Here is a 15,962-nt window from a genome sequence, read left to right on the forward strand (position 1 = left end):
TTGCATTCGCATTCTACTGCCGCCGCGTTATCCGGCTGATAATAAAAAGCAATATTTATTCAGTCTCGACACCGCGAAGCGCTACAGCCGTGATTGTAATTTTGGATACGATTGTTCTATTCTATCCCCCTCGGTTCTACTCTTGTACAAAAGATGCAGAAGATTGTCTTTTTCGGCGGCACCGGCATGTCCGGCCAATGTGCGGTTCGGTACGCACTGAAAAAGGGTAAGAAGCGGCTGAGTTGGAAGGCCCGGGGGGAGCTGCAGAACCGAAGCTAATTTGCATCTTCAATTGGTTTCGTTGTAGGGCTGTCCGTTCGTTTGCTGGTGCGCAACGAGGCGACCGTTCCGGAAGATTTCAAAGCAAAGGTCGAGCTGGTGCAGGGTGATGTAACGAACGTGGAGGACGTGAAGAAAGCGGTCGCCGGTCAGGAGTTGGTCTGTGTGGTGCTGGGCACGCGCAACGATCTCAAACCAACCACGGCAATGTCGGACGGCATGTCGAACATCATCGCAGCTATGAAAGAAGCTTCGCTGAAGAAGTTTTCCGTCTGCCTGTCGTCGTTCCTGTTCATGGACCCGGACAAGGTGCCGGCCATCTTTGTCAACATTAACGGAGAGCACCGCCGCATGCTGGAGACGGTGAAGGGCTGCGGGTTGGAGTACCGGGCCGTGCTGCCACCGCACATTGCCGACGAGCCTCAGGCCGAGTTTGCCACCGCCTACGACAAAGCGCCCGGCCATTCGCGGTCCATCTCCAAGCTCGATCTCGGCCAATTCCTCGTGGACTGCCTGTTCGATGAGGCACATGCGGGAAAGGTTATCGGCATTTGCACGATTAAGTGATGCACTCGAGCGACTCATCTCTTGAAGGCTTCGTCGTCTTCTTCTGCTTTGTTGCACAAAATATAATCCTCACTCGAGAGGCGGTTGGATGCCTTTTTTCCGCTGGTAACAGGTGTGTCCTCATCATTCCTATCTTATCACGATGACACGCACAGTTTGGCCGTGCATGGGATTTGCCGTGGGAATATGGTTGGCCAGCAACGTGAACTAGAAGATGAGGGAGCGGTAAAATAATAAAAAAGTGCATGTTGCGAAATTTCCTGGATGCATTTTTTTGAATCACCTCGCGCTCTATAAATCTTGACCGCGAAACAGAGACAGCCGACGTCAGTGGTGCGTTTGTTGTGATCACATCGTTCGTCACACATACTACCCCAGTAGGCGGAGTGACGAGTTGGCAATAGAAAATTGGGAACCCTCTGCATCTCGAGCAAGTGAATTGGACCGATTGCCAGTTTGGACGCCACCAGAATGGCGAAGAGCTTAGATTTACTGAACATCGATGTGGATCAACTGTTCAAGCAGCACAATGTAGCCGAAATCGATTTGGTGCACAAGCGGGTGCTGAACGAGATTGAGCTGAAGCGCGAGGAACTTCGCACGATGGTTGGGTATGTGTTTGGCCGTGCACCGTGGCGTGTTAGGTTTATACGAGTTTAATGCATTTTCTTCCATTCCCTCCGCAGCGAACGCTACCGTGATTTGCTGAAGGCGGCAGATACGATCGGTGACATGAAGCAGACGGCCGGTTCCATCATTGGCAATGTCGACCGCATCACGGCCCGCTGTCAGCAGCTGAACGATCACAATCTGATTGGCTTTCGCACCGGCACCGACTACCAGCGGATGCAGAAGAAGCACCGCGATCACAACTTTCACGGTGTGATTGTGCAGATTAAGCTGCTGACCAGCCTGCCCGAGATGATTTGGAGCCGTATCGATCGGGAGGACTACTTCGTGGCGACGCAGCTGTTCATCTTTGCCCGGCACATCTCGACGGGGTTGAGCCTGGACACGGAACGGGAAACGATGCGCAAATTCCCCGTCGCCGCCAAGCAGTGGCAAGTGCTGAGCCAGTTTTTCTTCACCATCGAGGCAGCGTGCCGAGAGTCGCTGGGGCGTGAGGAGCTGTCGGTTGCGGTGGCTTCCAAGAGCTTGGCCAGCTGGCTGCTGCTGGAGTCGTGTCCGGTCGAGCAGACCCTATCCATGTTTACGGAGCGGCGCTCGAAAGCGTTCCTCGACGTGCTGGATGAAAATGAAACCGTGTACGAGAAGGTGAAGGATAAGCTGCTGGCCAGCTTGAAGGTGTTGATCGGTACGGTGCGCCTGTTTTACGAGTGCTTCGTCGACGACGGCACTGCGGAGGCGGACGGTGTTCAGGGAGGGTTTCAGCGCGAGCTACAGCACATTACCGGGGATAAAGCGGCACCAACGATCGGATTGATACGGTCGGAGGATCCGATGATTATGCAGATGGTTCCGGAAATGATTGCAAAGTTCCGGCCCCGATTGGAGCGAATCGATTTGGCGGAAGAGAACGTGCGGACTGCAGTTAGTGCCTTTCTGCGCAGTATCGAAACGACAGTTGCCGGTCGACTGAAACGCTTGGTCAGTCTGGTGCCGTCGATAAAAACGCTGCATGATATCAAGAGGCAGGCTATCGCGCTGGATAAACCGTCCAACTGGAGTGCCGTCACCGCAGCGCTAGGACTGTCGGAAGGGACCGATTTCTACGCCACCTTCTACCAGCGACTCATAAACGATCGCATGCGAAGCATCATAAAGTCAGCGTGGACCGAAACGGTGCAGAAAACTCGCTCGGACTTGCTGGAATTGCTGGCAGGCAATCCGGGCGATTTGAAGGCATTCGTGTGGAAGGAATCGCTCGACGACGTGCCGATGAATCTGGAAACTGCACTCGATCGATCGAATCCATCCACCCGCAAACTGCTCATGAAAGCACACGGGTACACTCCGGCACTGGTTGCACTCATCGGTTCACTGAACGGGCGTCTGCAAACGTTAACCCGTGACGTTCGTTCGTTTCTCTCGTCCTCAACACGGTCCGAGGTAGACGAAATGTTGGCCTACTTCCGGCAGTGCTGCGTGGACGGTGTAGCCGAGCTGATAACGGCCACCAAGTCAGCTGAATTTGATCCGACCGCCGAACGGTACGCACTGTTGGCACGTTTTCTCACCGCCGTCCGGGAGCTTTGTCCGGCGCTGCGTGAATGTTTCATTCCCACGTCGATCGGTCTGGCGGATAGTTGGCACGCGGGCCGAACATCCTCATCGACCGTCGCCATGCCTGAGGAGGATCCGGAGCGATGGGCCAAGGTGGCCGGGCTGCTCGAGGATGAGAGTTTGCAATGCTGGACGCTGTGGGTGGAACGATTCCAGCAACGGTGGCCCACACTGTCCGCCGACGTCGGGTACGATGCGCTGCTGAACGATTTCCCCGTCTGGGAGACGGTTACGATCGAGGAGAACGATGAAAACAATCATCCAATTCAATCGACCATTCGTGTGCCGTCGCAACCGAGCTTCCCGGTGCAGAAGTGTCTCCATCACGTGTACGAGCTGCTGAACGAAGCCATCCCACAGACCATTCCGCGCCCAACGATGCTCGACATCGTGGAGCGGCTCGCAACAATGCTGCTAAAGCACTACGACGTGCTGGCCGGGACGGAATTCGTGCAGCAAAATCAATCCCTAGCCCTGCAGTACTATCTCGACGTTCGTTTCCTGCAGCTGCTGCTGATGGGGCGCGAACAGAAGCAGCTGAACGAGCGCTTCAACGAACTGGTGGGCCGGTTCAAATCGTACATCGATCCGTTCGATTTTGACGTGTTTTATGGCCATCTGAACGCGAACGTGAAACGATCCATCTTGAAGCTGCAGCACTTTCTGGGCGCACTCATATGCCACAGCGAGCAGCTCGGCACGATTGTGGGTCCCAGCGGGGCAGGGACGGAGCCGTTGGACAAAAACCCAAACATCCTTACGCTCAGCTCGAACAGCCTAAGCATGGTGTGGTTCCCGCTGCTGCCAGTTGTTTGCAAGGACACTGCTTCGGCTACAGCGGACTCGAGTGGACTGACGACCGCTTCATTGGGAGGCGATAGTTTCAAGGTATGGCATAATGATTGAGATATTTACGGTCTTTTAGGTGAGATGGTCGGTCACGATAGCTGTAAGAACGTACCTATAAGAAGATTATTTTTATTTCAGCCCTTTACATTCTCAACTTAGTATTCGCCACTCATCATTTGAAGGTGACGCCTTCTCGAAGGTGAAGGTTTTTGTGTTTGAGTGTGTGAAAGTGTTTCTATGAGTGTCTTTTTTTTTTGTGGGGTGTTAATAATATTGCGCCTTTAATTTTTTCCTAATTTCCTCCATATTTCATCTACTAATCTCTTTCTACAACTAATTCCAATCGTGTTGCTAAGTTCGTTGGAATAACAATTTGTGGTTTTACTCTCTCCGTGTTGGCTCGCTGACAAAATCGCGTCGCGTAAGCGTGCATGTGTGAATGCTTCTAAAATTATACCGTCTTGCTTGAATGGCCAAATACACCAAACTTATGCACGTTTTGCTCTCTCTCGTTGCAGGAACAACAGAAAGGAAAGTCCGCAGCCGGTGGCGGTGAATCGGGAAAATCCACTCTCGGCAGTAGCAGTGGGAACAGTGCTGCTGGGACTACGAAACAATCCACCAAAGAGGCCACTGCGGGTGGTGGCAGTAGTACGTCTGCTGGTACGGCACAGAATTATGCCAAGGGTGCGGCTGCCTTCTTCGGCTTAGATAAGGATTGGTTCCGATAAAAGTAAGTTGGGAAGAATGAATCATCAGTGTAACAAGGTAGTAGTATTTGAATAGCTTGTTTCTTTTATTTCCAATGAAAGCTTTTAAATGTATATTCACTTGCGAGGAAAATAATATAAAACAAATCTTAACCATAGATAGAGAAGGTGCTCTTGTCGTCGTCTAGTGAAAGATGTGCGGTGGAATCGATGAGAGGTGGTTGAATAGCGAAAGAGATGGAAAAATACTACAGCAGCGGATTGGTTTCGTGTCTATTGAGTACTGGTTTGAGTTTAGCTAGCGTGCTAGTTTGCTTAGTTTGTCTTTTGTAATTGTTTTGTTCCGTTTAGAAGCACAAACCCCGCGTACGAGTGCTTGCGCCACGCAGGAAAAAGCCAACAATAAATACATCGGTAAACGCTTGAATAATAATGTTCACAGTCCAAATCACAATTCGAATTCGTAAGGGGCTCCCTTTCGCTGGCCGGCCGAATCCGCTGCTGTTATCGCTTCCGGAAGTAGGTCGGGGTGAGCTGCTGTCCGAGGAAATCCATTCCATCACTTTTTACCACCCTTCTTTCCGGCTCCCTTGTCTGCTGCTTTACCGCCAGCACCACCTTTAGCGTCATTTCCACCCTTGGCGGCGCCACCACCTGCAGGGCCTTTTTTCTGAAACAACGTTCGAACTAGAGTAACACGAACGGTGCTTGCTGGCGTCCGAGTCTCAGTAAACTCTACTTACACCACCGCCAGGCTGGCCACCACCACCGCCACCACCGGAACCGCCACCCTTGCCTTTACCCATGCTGGATCTTAACGAATCACGGAGAACTACTAAACCTTGTCAATGAGTTGCTTGTTTAACTGTGGTGATGTGTATCCGTCGAAGGATGCGATTCAACTGCCCGATCGGTTGGCGTTCCTACCGTCCGGCTGGCCATTTCCGGACCGACGCAACGAACGATTTTGTGGTGGGGATATGGGCCAACCACCAATCCATCCAACCAAACAATATCAAGTCGTCATCCCTCAGAGATGACGCTGCTTAACCGTTCTTGGGCCGTTTATGTAAAAATAGACAACCGTCCCATACACGGGGTACGGTGGATGATCTTAATCCCGTATCCTCTCACTCTCCCAACAGCACAAACAGTCCCACTGAACACGGTTGCCAAAATGTCTTCTTTCGGACTAAGGCGGCGGGCAGTTCCCTTTCATTGAAGGAATTTAAAAACAGGGTGCGCCGTACGACATTGAAATGTCCCGTGTAACGTCTTGCAGGGCGGGCATGAGATGAGACGACCGTTGGGTAAATGGCAATGAACTTGGAGGTTTGTGGTCAATCGAAACTGCTACTACTAGTGAAGTATTGTGCCGTTGGGATCATTGCCAAAGGTCATTCAGCAAACTGTGCAGCGAGTGATACGCCCTTGCCGATTACCTTAAAGATAGTGATAGAGTAATTGTTTTAAACTTTCGATTGTTGTAACAGTATCCTATGGCACCTCATTTCACCACATTGCTTCATCCTGCCTTGATTCAGATCCGTGTAAAATGAAAATCTAGAAACATTGCTTTTGATTTACTGCAGTGCCTAAATTATGCGTTTCTTTCGCATCGTCATACGCTAATAATAGGCGCGGGTAAGGAAAAGATGTCAACAAGTGAATGGGAAAATAATGAGACATTGAATTAAAAATTGGTGTTTGCTTCGAGGGGGAAGAAAACACGCGAACTGAAATTTGTCATCGCAAAAACAACACACGAAGGTCACAATTTTTAGACGCATCAAATTAAAAACAACACGGACGCAAGGAACTGAAGAACACACAGTCGCTCCCCCACCCGCAAGACGGCATGATAAACGGTTTGTTGTCGTGTTTAAGTTTGATACGCACGAGCCATGTACCTATTTCTGTCGACGGTAATTAGAAAACTGTCGTTTGACAACAAATTGGGTCACCGCAAGGACGGCGTCTTCGGACTCGTTAAAACAGTGCGCGGTTGTACGGATATTGTACGGAGTTTATTTCAGTAAAAAAACACGGCAAACATGAATCGTACTTCACAACACAGCGGCGGCGACAAAGCGAGTAACGGGAAGCGTTTCATTCACAACAATTTAGACACCCGCCCTGCCCGCCGGGCGTTTATCGCGGCGCTGCTGTCCGCCGCGCTACCGCTTCGTGGTCGCGATCGAGATCACATATCTGCCGCAAAACGTTGGACAGGTGCAAGGCATACTCTTTGATCACTGCACCGGCCTCACCGCCACCCTTGGGCGGCGGAACATCTTCCGCTACTTGGGCCGGTTTTTTCTGTAAGGCCACCGCGAACAGCGCTTTGTAATGGGTGGCCGTGGGGTCCTTCTGGTCGCCGGCCGCTTGAAGCGACAGCTTCGTGAGCGTTCGCAAAATCACCTGCAGTCGCTTTTCAAACAGCTCCAGCAGCTTCTGCAGCTCCTCGTAGCCGCCAGCGTTACCGTCATTGGTGTTGCTGCTGCCGCCGCTGTCCGCCGTGCCGGTCGGAGGCTCGTCGACGGCGTGTGGCTTTGTGATGGCAAGGTGTTCGATTAGCGGATATGCCTGCTTGCAGAGGGACAATGCACCGAGCAGGTGGGACGTTTTTGCGACCGATGCAGACGCCTGTTCGCATTGGTACTCCTGCAGCGCGATGCGTTCCATTTGGATCTGCAGATATTCCTGCGGTTCCGAGAGGCTTTCAAAGATGTTGGCAGCCTTTTCGTAGTGGAGCTTTGTGAGTCGCAGGGATGTTTTACGGCGATGTTCAACGGCCGTCGAACGGTACGACATGTGGTGGTACGATGCAATACTGTTAAAAAGAGAGAAAGTGAGGAAGGAGCATTAAAACCTAAACGAAACTTTCCAAAGCTACTCGTGAAACACCTACCGATGGTGAATGAGACCAGCACGGAAGGAGTACAGGACCTGTTTGGGACCGCTGTTGTCTTGATCGCACAGTTTCAACGCTCGCTGCAGCATTTCAACCACCTCCTGCTCGACCTCTTCCTGTGACTGCGATTGACCTCCCTGTCCGTCGACCGCAATCACGTTATGATCCTGCAGCTGCCTGGCCAGATTGAACGTGGCCGTAGATAGCTCCCACGTAACCAACGACCACATGTCCGGATAATCCTTGCGCGAACCGAGAATCCCGAGCGCTCGATGGTAGTATTCAAATGCTTCGTGGTAGAATTTCTTCATTGCTGTCACATTGTTCGGTCTAGAGACACAGGAAAGAGAACACCATTAGCAAGGTAAATAACAAAAAGATATAAAGTTTGCAACACAAGTCTTACTTTTCGCCGACCAGATGAATGTGTGCCCGGAACCGCATGAACCGGCCCATGTTGCACAGGAGAAACGCTAGATTCGTCGTGTCGTTGACGGCCTCAAACAGCGCGATGCCTTTCTGCAGCGAATCGTACGATTTCTTCGTCAACAGCTGATACAACGGTTCCGTCGAATCGAGCGCGCCGTCCTCCGTGCGTTCCACGTACTTCTGATACTCTTCCTGCGCCCAGTGCATATACTTGACGCCGAGCTCGTTTCGAACACTGCCGAGCCGGCGCCGCAACTCGTCCTCGTCCTTGGTCGCCACGGCAATGGCAGTTTCGTAGCAGCCGCAGCTGGTCACTATGAGCTGTTCCATGTTTGCCGTCGGCACGGGTAGCGTGTTTTCCACCTCGCTGCCAATGTCCTTCACTAGCTCCTCCATAATCAGCTGATCGAGAGGATGCTGGGCCGCAAACTGGGCCAAATGCTCGCCAATCCGATCCCAATCTTTGGCGAGCTGGAAAAAGCAATCGCCCGCTCGACCCAGCAAGTTGCCAAGCTGGGAGGATACGCACGAGATGTGCTTCGTCACCACCTGCTGGCAGCGGATGGCAGAGTATAGATAGCGCAAGGTCGCTCCGTATCGCTGCTGTGCGTACTCTTGCTCTGCCATGGTCGCATACACGAGGCAGGCTTTCTCGAACAGCAGTATCTTTAAGTGCACGTTCCACGATTTAATCACACCAATCTGTCCCTTCAGCAAAAGCGCCCGCGGATCCGCTTCCGGCGCACGATCGGGACCGGCATCCGGCTTGTTCGAGCCGCCACTGCCGCCCTTTCGTTGCTTTTCCGCATCTTTACGCTTCGAGCGCTTTTTGCCCGCCTTTCCGTTCCGTTCGGAATCCTTCTCCTCTTGTGCACCCGCGCACCCCTCCTTCCAGCCCATCGGGATGATTTTTGCCGGATCGACCGGGCACGGCTCCGGGCGCAGCGGTTGGTACGGCAGCGGGATCGCATTGTCCGACTTTGCCATGTTTGGGTGTGTCTCCTCGTGGACGATCTTTTGCCGTTCGGCTTCCTTTTCCTTCTCGCGCTGCTTCTGCTCCTCGTAATTGTCGAAATACTGCAGACACTGCAATCCGTCGACGATATGCTGCAGCGCAATGTTGCACCGTTCCGCCGTGCTGCAGAGCAGTGGCGCCGGACGGGAGTTGTGATGCTTGCCCAATCGCTCCTCCACCTTGTACTCTTTGAGCGTATCTTTGATGCTCTGGATGGCTGCTTCCAGCTTTACGCTGCCTCCTGTTGGTTCCCGCTGCCCTTCCTGCTCCTTCACAGCCGCTGGCGCTTCATCCTCCGTCTCGTCCAGCCCGTTTTCCGAGGGCGTGGAATTGCGCTCACCGCACAGATAGCCAACATCGTCGTCTTCATCCTCGTCGATCGTAGTGTTGAACTTGGGTGAACCTGTGGCACAAAGCACACAAAGCAAATGTAAATCTAAAATGGAACACAATTTCTATCTGCTGTTTAACTTACATGGATCCGTGTCCGCAGGAATATGCAAATCGGACAGAATGTAATGTGAGGACGTAACAATCTGCGGATACTTTTCCTTGGGCAGCAGGGTGATGCAATTGTTCAGCAGCGTCCGGATGGCACCCGCTTTTGACGCCGACACAGTGCCATTTTCGACGGAATTTTTCATATTTCTCGCTACGGTGTAAAGTAACATCGCAACCGGCACGGTGAAAGGATTCTGTCCACCCGGCGGTAGGCTGGTGGGATTGTTATCTTCTCCAACCTTGGCAGCACCGGTGGGCGCGGGTTGCTTAGAGGACAATTCCTCCGTATCCCCTTTCTTGGCCGTTCCATCCTCCTCTGCCGCGGTTCCGCCCTCGCCGTGCGCTTCGCACAGGGTGGTCAGATCGTACAGCTTCACAACGTCATCGTTGCGCGCCTTAAACAGCCAGTAGGTGTGGCCCGCCTTGGTGACGTTCGCCTTCAGAAAGGCGAGAATGTTCTGGGCCACGTTGCGGATGAGCTGGGGAGAAAACTCGGAATTCTCCAACCGTGGCAGATCCTCGGTCTTGATCAGCTCGTACCGCTGCACGATACCGTCCAGATGGTAGCACATGACCACCTCCGGCACGTTGGACATCAAATTGTCCAGCCAGTAATCGATGCCGGTAAGTACGTTGATCGGTTTCGATTCGTCGCGCAGCCGTAGGCTTATGCACGGACGATTCGCTCCACCAAAGATGGGCAGATCCGTCCCGATCAGCATCCGGATGTCCTCGAACGTCCAGATCACGTTGCGATTGAACATGTGATTTCTCTGCTGCGCATCGGGAAAGTGCTCCTCCTCCGTCGGCTCGGGCAGTAGCGGTCCGGCGTGGGGCAGTGGCGTGTACGGTGCGCAATTGTTCAGTATCACATCGTGCGGTTCACTTTTTGCGGTCGCGTCCTCCTGTTCCGTCCCCGTCTGCAAGCTGTGGTACAGAAACTTGGAGGTGAGATACTTCTGCTGAAATGCTTCGCGCGTTTTGGGATGCAGGAACAACTTCCGCTCGCTGTCGTTCAGACTCTTCAGAATGTTTTCGTAGATGAACGAGCGCAGCCAGTGCCATTCGGCTTCCTCCTGCAGCAGCAGATACTTGGCCACGTCAAACTCGTCGATCAGCAGCGTGTTTTCGATGCGATGCACAATCATCGAGATGACGCTTTTGCGCGAGTACGGCAGCTTGAGCAGACGCTTGATGTTTTCCGAGTCCGACACCACGTCCACGCCGCCAACGCAGTCGGGAAACATGTTCGCCATCCGGAAGCTGCTGAAACCGGCCTGGTGGGACAGGAACTGTCCCAAGCCGTAGGAGTTGGCCGAATTGCTCAGCCAGTTGGACGGTGGCATGTTGAGATTGGTGTTGCACTTGAGCCGACCGAACGGTACCGTACTCTGCACGATCGAAAAGCGCACGATGGCGTTCGATTTCACCTGCTGGCCGGGATCATCCGCATGCCCGTCCTTCGAGACCGTGCTAATGCGCGGGCACAGTTCAATTTCCGTGTCATCCATCTGGTGGGGATAGAGCGAGGGAAACAGTTAGTCGGCGAATGGGATCGGATGCACTGTGGCCAATCCGTTACTTACTGCTGGTTATTTCACACCGCCAGAGGCGCATTAGTTGCGAATTTCGTCCAGAGGTATGCGGCTGTGTAGTTTCTAGAATGTGTGAGAGCGATCCAGAAAAACAATGTGTTGACAGCTGAGCAGCACCGGCTGTTTTGTTGGATTGTTTACTTTGGTAGCACGGTAGGGAGGTCAGTCGGTCAAGAAAGTTGATAGCAAAAGAGATTTTTTTAATTATTCTTTTTTTAAGGAAAAAATGGATTTCAAAAATATTTCAAACGTTTCCAAAAACAAATCATTTTGTAAGGCTGGTATTTGATAATGCATTTTCAAATACCCGCTCAGACATTTGAATAAAAAAATGTGTCCTCAATTGCACGGAAGTAGCCCACTGTGGCCTGCTGTCAAGGAGCGATTTGCCGTGAATAACATTGTGCAGGTGTTGTGCAACAATAAAGTGGAAACCACAATAAATCGGCGTTAAACAGGTGAACTATATTTTCATCCCCTTTCATTAAACTCCATTAAATTGCACCGCAACCCCCCCCGGAAAGAGAGAACCATTGCCTTTAATTGTCACCGCTTGCTTTTGATTTTCACCGCTTTAAAACCGCCACTCTGTAGCTTGTGCAAGGAGAAATCTTCCGCGTACGATTCCCGAGGAAATCGAAAAACATCAGCTGCAAATAATAGCCCGACGGGAGGACATTATTAAAGGCGTTGGTAAAGAGCGGGGAAAAGTGCGTGTCTGTATTTCTCTTTCCGTATCATGGCCGGCATCTTTCCGCCGGCATGTTCGACGGAAAATTGATTCTCCACCAACACGAAACGTTGCCCCGCTTACCCACACACACGCACACACATGCATGAGGAAAGCACATAAATGTTCGTTTTACAGCAGGTATCCTTCGCCCTTTTTCGTTGCAGAACCGAACCGGCATCGCTTGTGTGTGTGTGTTTGTCTGTTGTTGGTCTCACAGATAAGGACCCTCTCGATTACGCGCGCCCTTCATCGCCCTCAACCTGCCTCCGTCGCACTCGCTGACGTTCCACGCGTACCGAAATCCGGTTTTGTTCCCTCTGCTGCTTGCGGGTGTGTGCGCGCGCGATTACTCGATGCATTCGTTCGTGCGTTCGTCGTGTGCCGTCGTCAAAAACTCCTTTGTGCTGAACCAGTGCGGACGTCCCGTGTTGCTGAACGCTGCTGCCACATTCCACACGTCGAAGATGGTGCAAATTAAGGTAAGGCAACAAAGCGAAGCCGGGTGGATGGGAGAACATAGAAGCAATTATCGGGTTCGGGTGGTAGTGTGATATGGCCCCACACACTGGTGGCCCTTAGCGGCGTAGATTATCAGCAAACATAAATTACATAATACAGCTTTTTTGGATGAGACGCGCGCGCGATCGCCGTAATGGAGTTTCATTTGCCGTGACGGCGACGACGACACGCGAGCGCATCATGGAATGATTGAGATCGGAGGATTCTTCTGGCGTGTGAATGTGTTTGTGTTTGGTTAATGTTATTTTTATGTTGCTTTCATACCAGGCCAGGCTTCCGGTATTGCTTCCGGTGTGTGGTTAATGGCAGCAAAAGTTATCAGACACGATCTGATGCCACGTAATGCTTGGTGCAGAACGTCACAGCGTGTCAAGTAGATTCGCTTTCAGAACTTTAAGTTCAGCTGACCGTGAACTTGGGGTTAATGAATAATTTTACTTTTAAAATAGAAAGGAATAGGAGCCACTCTCCAATTCTTTTTTCGAACGTTTTCTGCTGTTTTTGTGTCTAGTTTGTAAGTTTATAAGCGTGAAGTTTGTATTTTATAACACCACATTCGCTTAAAGCACTGCAAATCACCTTTGCTTTGATAGTAACCATGGCTACCGTGCGACACTTTAAAACGTTCCTCGTGCGGGGCTATAATGAACCGCCAAGAGCACACTCTTCAAACGACACGGATGACAAAACCAGCCGGCGGCATCGTCGTCGGTTGAGGTGCATTTGCATTTATGCTCGCTGATGCATGATGAGCGCACCATCCCACGGTGCTTGTTGTTTGGTTTGCCATTAGGCAAATGCAAATATGCCTTCTAGAACGGGCAGAAATGGGGCCGTGTTGTTTTTTTTTTTGTTGCCTGTGTGTGCTTACCAGTGTTGTTGATGAAATGGCTGAGAAGGACGAAAAGGTGTCCCAGTACTGGCACAGGATGGTCGAATAATTCGCACGTACACCTCGACGATCGATACTAACGAGCGTACACCGCGGGAGTATTTGTAGCTGGGCAATTTTTTTGTTGTTGTATGTTTTGTTCATTCTCGTTATTTATGATGCCTCGCTTGTTCTTCAGCTGGCTGGCAACTTGATATTGAGCCCAGCTCCGTGTGCTTGGCACTGCTGTTCAGTTTCACACATAAAAAAAAACAACAGTAAAAGGATCGGGCTGACTACTAGAAGCATGTAACGTACTTCGTTAGAGGGGAAGTCACCGTAGTTGTGTTTTGTTTGTAAAACGACTCCGTTCTGCATTTGTTTCGAATGATAAGCACCATTGGTGGTAGCCACTTGAAAAGCAACAAGCCGCGGCTACATCACACGCACGCCCACCACCACCACACATGTGGCTGGAATTTTCCAGCACATTGAGTCTAGGTGCCTATCGTTTGGGAAATTTCCACCCGATGTTGCAGTAAACGATGGGCGGAGGTGTGGGCAGTGGGAGATATTCAAAGTTATGCTACGTAACGTTTGAGGTTGAATATTGTATGCTTTTCTTTCTGCTGCTGGGTTTTGTGTGTTGTTTTACACCCGGCCCGTCCTACGGCGAAGCCCAATTTGTACGGCGAACGCTTCCAAAAACCCCTGAAAGTTTGTATGGAATGGATGAATATTATCTTAGCCCCCAACACACCCACTCACCCTCTCTCTCTCTCTGTACCCCTTTCTCGGTGGACGATACTGTTTCGGTTGTTTAACCTTCATTCCGGCTGTGTTGAGTCGGTAAATAGAATCAACGTTTGTGTTCTTTTTATGCCTCCCTGATGATGGTCCCCTCACTCCATGGCATCCTCGATGAATTTTCCAACCCATGCGGTCGGTACACTACTATTTGTTGATTCAGGAGCCCCATGTGTGTGTGAGAGGGAGTGTGGGAAAGGATTTTAAGGGTTGTTGGGGGCAACGGTTGATCAACTCGCTAATTTGGCTAGAATAACTTTACCTCTTCTAGTCGATGGAGCGCAGTGGAACTTCTACCATTCCTAGAACGGCTTTTAATTCAGTTTAGAAGTACAGTAGCAACTCTCGCTTATAAGTTGCTCCAGTCTGCAGAAGAATGCCTACGGTTTTATGGGCCACATTTACCATTTATTTTTGTTGGATTGGTGACCATTATAGGAGATTTTTTCCTGTTTCAGCAAAATGGTTGTTGGAAACGCTAAAACCTTAAATCTTATTACTCAATCACATGTGCTGACTTGCGGGCGTGGTAAGTGGATCTTAACGCCATTTAAATAACATTACGGAAAGGTGTATCCTCACGCACCCTGCCGGGTGAAGTGTGTTTTTGTCGAGAAGATGGAGAAGATAATAGGACTACACTTGAGAAGGTCACACACAGGCACAGGAAGAAAGGAGAAAACGAACGAGGAGCTAAACGTGAAAATTAGAAATCAATTATTCAGCAAGTTTGTACACGGTTCTGGCTAAATGTATTGTATTGCCTGAAGCACTTACGAGCCGGACAATGGGTAAGAATAGGATACCAGAGGGGTGGAGATGGGGGGAGGGATTGATAGCCATTCGATTGCACCCATAAAATAGGAGTGGAGAGGATATTAGAACCGTGTAGAAGGCAAAAATCGATGTAACAAGCGAAACCCCACAAACTCCGATTCATTAAAAAGCAACCTCGACGATCCGACGAGCCGATGGAAAGAAGGAAGTGCTGGTGTGGTGTGTGGCTGTGTGTGTGTGTGTGTCGCTTTCCACTATCGTTGGACGGTCGTTTAGAGCCGGTGGGTTCCGCATGAAATATGTATTACCCCCTCATTTGCGTTCTACGTACAACGGCTGGACGCCCTGAGAGCTAAGGATGGTTGAAGATAATCTTAGTTGGCGAGCGAAGGGCATATGCCACCGAGCGCATAAAGGTGTAGGATTAATGGGTAGATTATTGTTCGGTGCGGGGCGAAGGACAGCAATCTATATTTCATAAACCACGTCTTCCCAGCACGTTTCCTTTTTGTGGTGAAATGACATAATGGCACTGGGTGGGTAAATGGTCCGTGATAAATCGATATATCTCCAGCCCGCAGCAGGGTTGGCGCGTTTTTCTTATGTTTGCACTGATTTCAGCCCTGCACTGTGTGTTGTATGTTTTGCTGTGAGTGGAGGCTTTTAACGTATGTATTTCTGTATCTTTTGCAGGAAGGTGACAAGATTCCCTCGATCGACCTGTTTGAGGATTCGCCCGCCAACAAGGTAAACATGGCGGACCTGTGCGCCGGCAAGAAGGTGATCCTGTTTGCCGTCCCCGGCGCCTTCACGCCCGGCTGCTCCAAGACGCACCTGCCCGGGTACGTCGAGAAGGCGGCCGACCTGAAATCGTCCGGCGCTACCGAGATTGTGTGCGTGTCCGTGAACGATCCGTTCGTGATGTCGGCCTGGGGCAAGCAGCACAACGCGACCGGCAAGGTGCGCATGCTGGCCGATCCGGCCGCCGCCTTCACGAAGGCGCTCGAGCTCGGGGCCGATCTGCCGCCGCTCGGTGGGCTGCGCTCCAAGCGCTACTCGATGGTGCTGGAGGACGGTGTCGTGAAGTCGCTCAACGTCGAGCCGGACGGTACCGGACTGTCCTGTTCGCTGGCCGACAAGATCAAGCTGTAA

At 51.2% G+C, this 15,962-nt stretch overlaps 5 protein-coding genes across 8 annotated transcripts; 3 read left to right on the forward strand and 2 right to left on the reverse strand.

Annotated features, from left to right (window-relative positions):
- Positions 1–12: 12 nt before the first annotated feature.
- Positions 13–955, forward strand: LOC121588441 (flavin reductase (NADPH)). The gene is made up of 2 exons (XM_041906379.1): positions 13–226; positions 308–955. Exons 1-2 carry the CDS (start codon positions 154–156, stop codon positions 844–846), a joined length of 612 nt encoding a protein of 203 aa, XP_041762313.1. The 5' UTR covers positions 13–153; the 3' UTR covers positions 847–955.
- A 258-nt stretch (positions 956–1,213) lies between these two features.
- On the forward strand, positions 1,214–12,193 carry LOC121588436 (conserved oligomeric Golgi complex subunit 1). 2 transcript variants are annotated; one of them, XM_041906373.1, is made up of 4 exons: positions 1,214–1,457; positions 1,533–3,978; positions 4,078–4,138; positions 4,458–4,548. In XM_041906373.1, exons 1-3 carry the CDS (start codon positions 1,318–1,320, stop codon positions 4,096–4,098), a joined length of 2,607 nt encoding a protein of 868 aa, XP_041762307.1. In that variant the 5' UTR covers positions 1,214–1,317; the 3' UTR covers positions 4,099–4,138; positions 4,458–4,548. The 2 variants fall into 2 exon arrangements, with proteins under 2 accessions (XP_041762307.1, XP_041762306.1); XM_041906372.1 differs by lacking the exon at positions 4,078–4,138 and adding an exon at positions 12,001–12,193 and having other exon boundaries at positions 1,215–1,457; positions 4,458–4,672.
- On the reverse strand, positions 4,712–5,762 carry LOC121588446 (probable H/ACA ribonucleoprotein complex subunit 1). 2 transcript variants are annotated; one of them, XM_041906384.1, is made up of 2 exons: positions 5,393–5,762; positions 4,712–5,319 (listed from the first exon to the last, which is right to left on the reverse strand). In XM_041906384.1, the coding sequence occupies exons 1-2, from the start codon at positions 5,453–5,455 to the stop codon at positions 5,209–5,211; spliced, it is 174 nt and encodes a 57-aa protein (XP_041762318.1). In that variant the 5' UTR covers positions 5,456–5,762; the 3' UTR covers positions 4,712–5,208. The 2 variants fall into 2 exon arrangements, with proteins under 2 accessions (XP_041762318.1, XP_041762317.1); XM_041906383.1 differs by having other exon boundaries at positions 4,712–5,312; positions 5,393–5,673.
- LOC121588433 (erythroid differentiation-related factor 1) lies at positions 6,639–14,256 on the reverse strand. 2 transcript variants are annotated; one of them, XM_041906369.1, is made up of 8 exons: positions 13,995–14,256; positions 13,545–13,937; positions 13,227–13,469; positions 11,095–11,243; positions 9,483–11,019; positions 7,970–9,410; positions 7,561–7,893; positions 6,639–7,482 (listed from the first exon to the last, which is right to left on the reverse strand). In XM_041906369.1, exons 5-8 carry the CDS (start codon positions 11,017–11,019, stop codon positions 6,801–6,803), a joined length of 3,993 nt encoding a protein of 1,330 aa, XP_041762303.1. In that variant the 5' UTR covers positions 11,095–11,243; positions 13,227–13,469; positions 13,545–13,937; positions 13,995–14,256; the 3' UTR covers positions 6,639–6,800. The 2 variants fall into 2 exon arrangements, with proteins under 2 accessions (XP_041762303.1, XP_041762302.1); XM_041906368.1 differs by having other exon boundaries at positions 13,227–13,472.
- Positions 12,190–15,962, forward strand: LOC121589726 (peroxiredoxin-5, mitochondrial). The gene is made up of 2 exons (XM_041908834.1): positions 12,190–12,315; positions 15,504–15,962. Exons 1-2 carry the CDS (start codon positions 12,190–12,192, stop codon positions 15,960–15,962), a joined length of 585 nt encoding a protein of 194 aa, XP_041764768.1.

This window comes from Anopheles merus, chromosome 2R, assembly GCF_017562075.2.
Source record: "Anopheles merus strain MAF chromosome 2R, AmerM5.1, whole genome shotgun sequence".
NCBI classification, from domain to species: domain Eukaryota; kingdom Metazoa; phylum Arthropoda; class Insecta; order Diptera; family Culicidae; genus Anopheles; species Anopheles merus.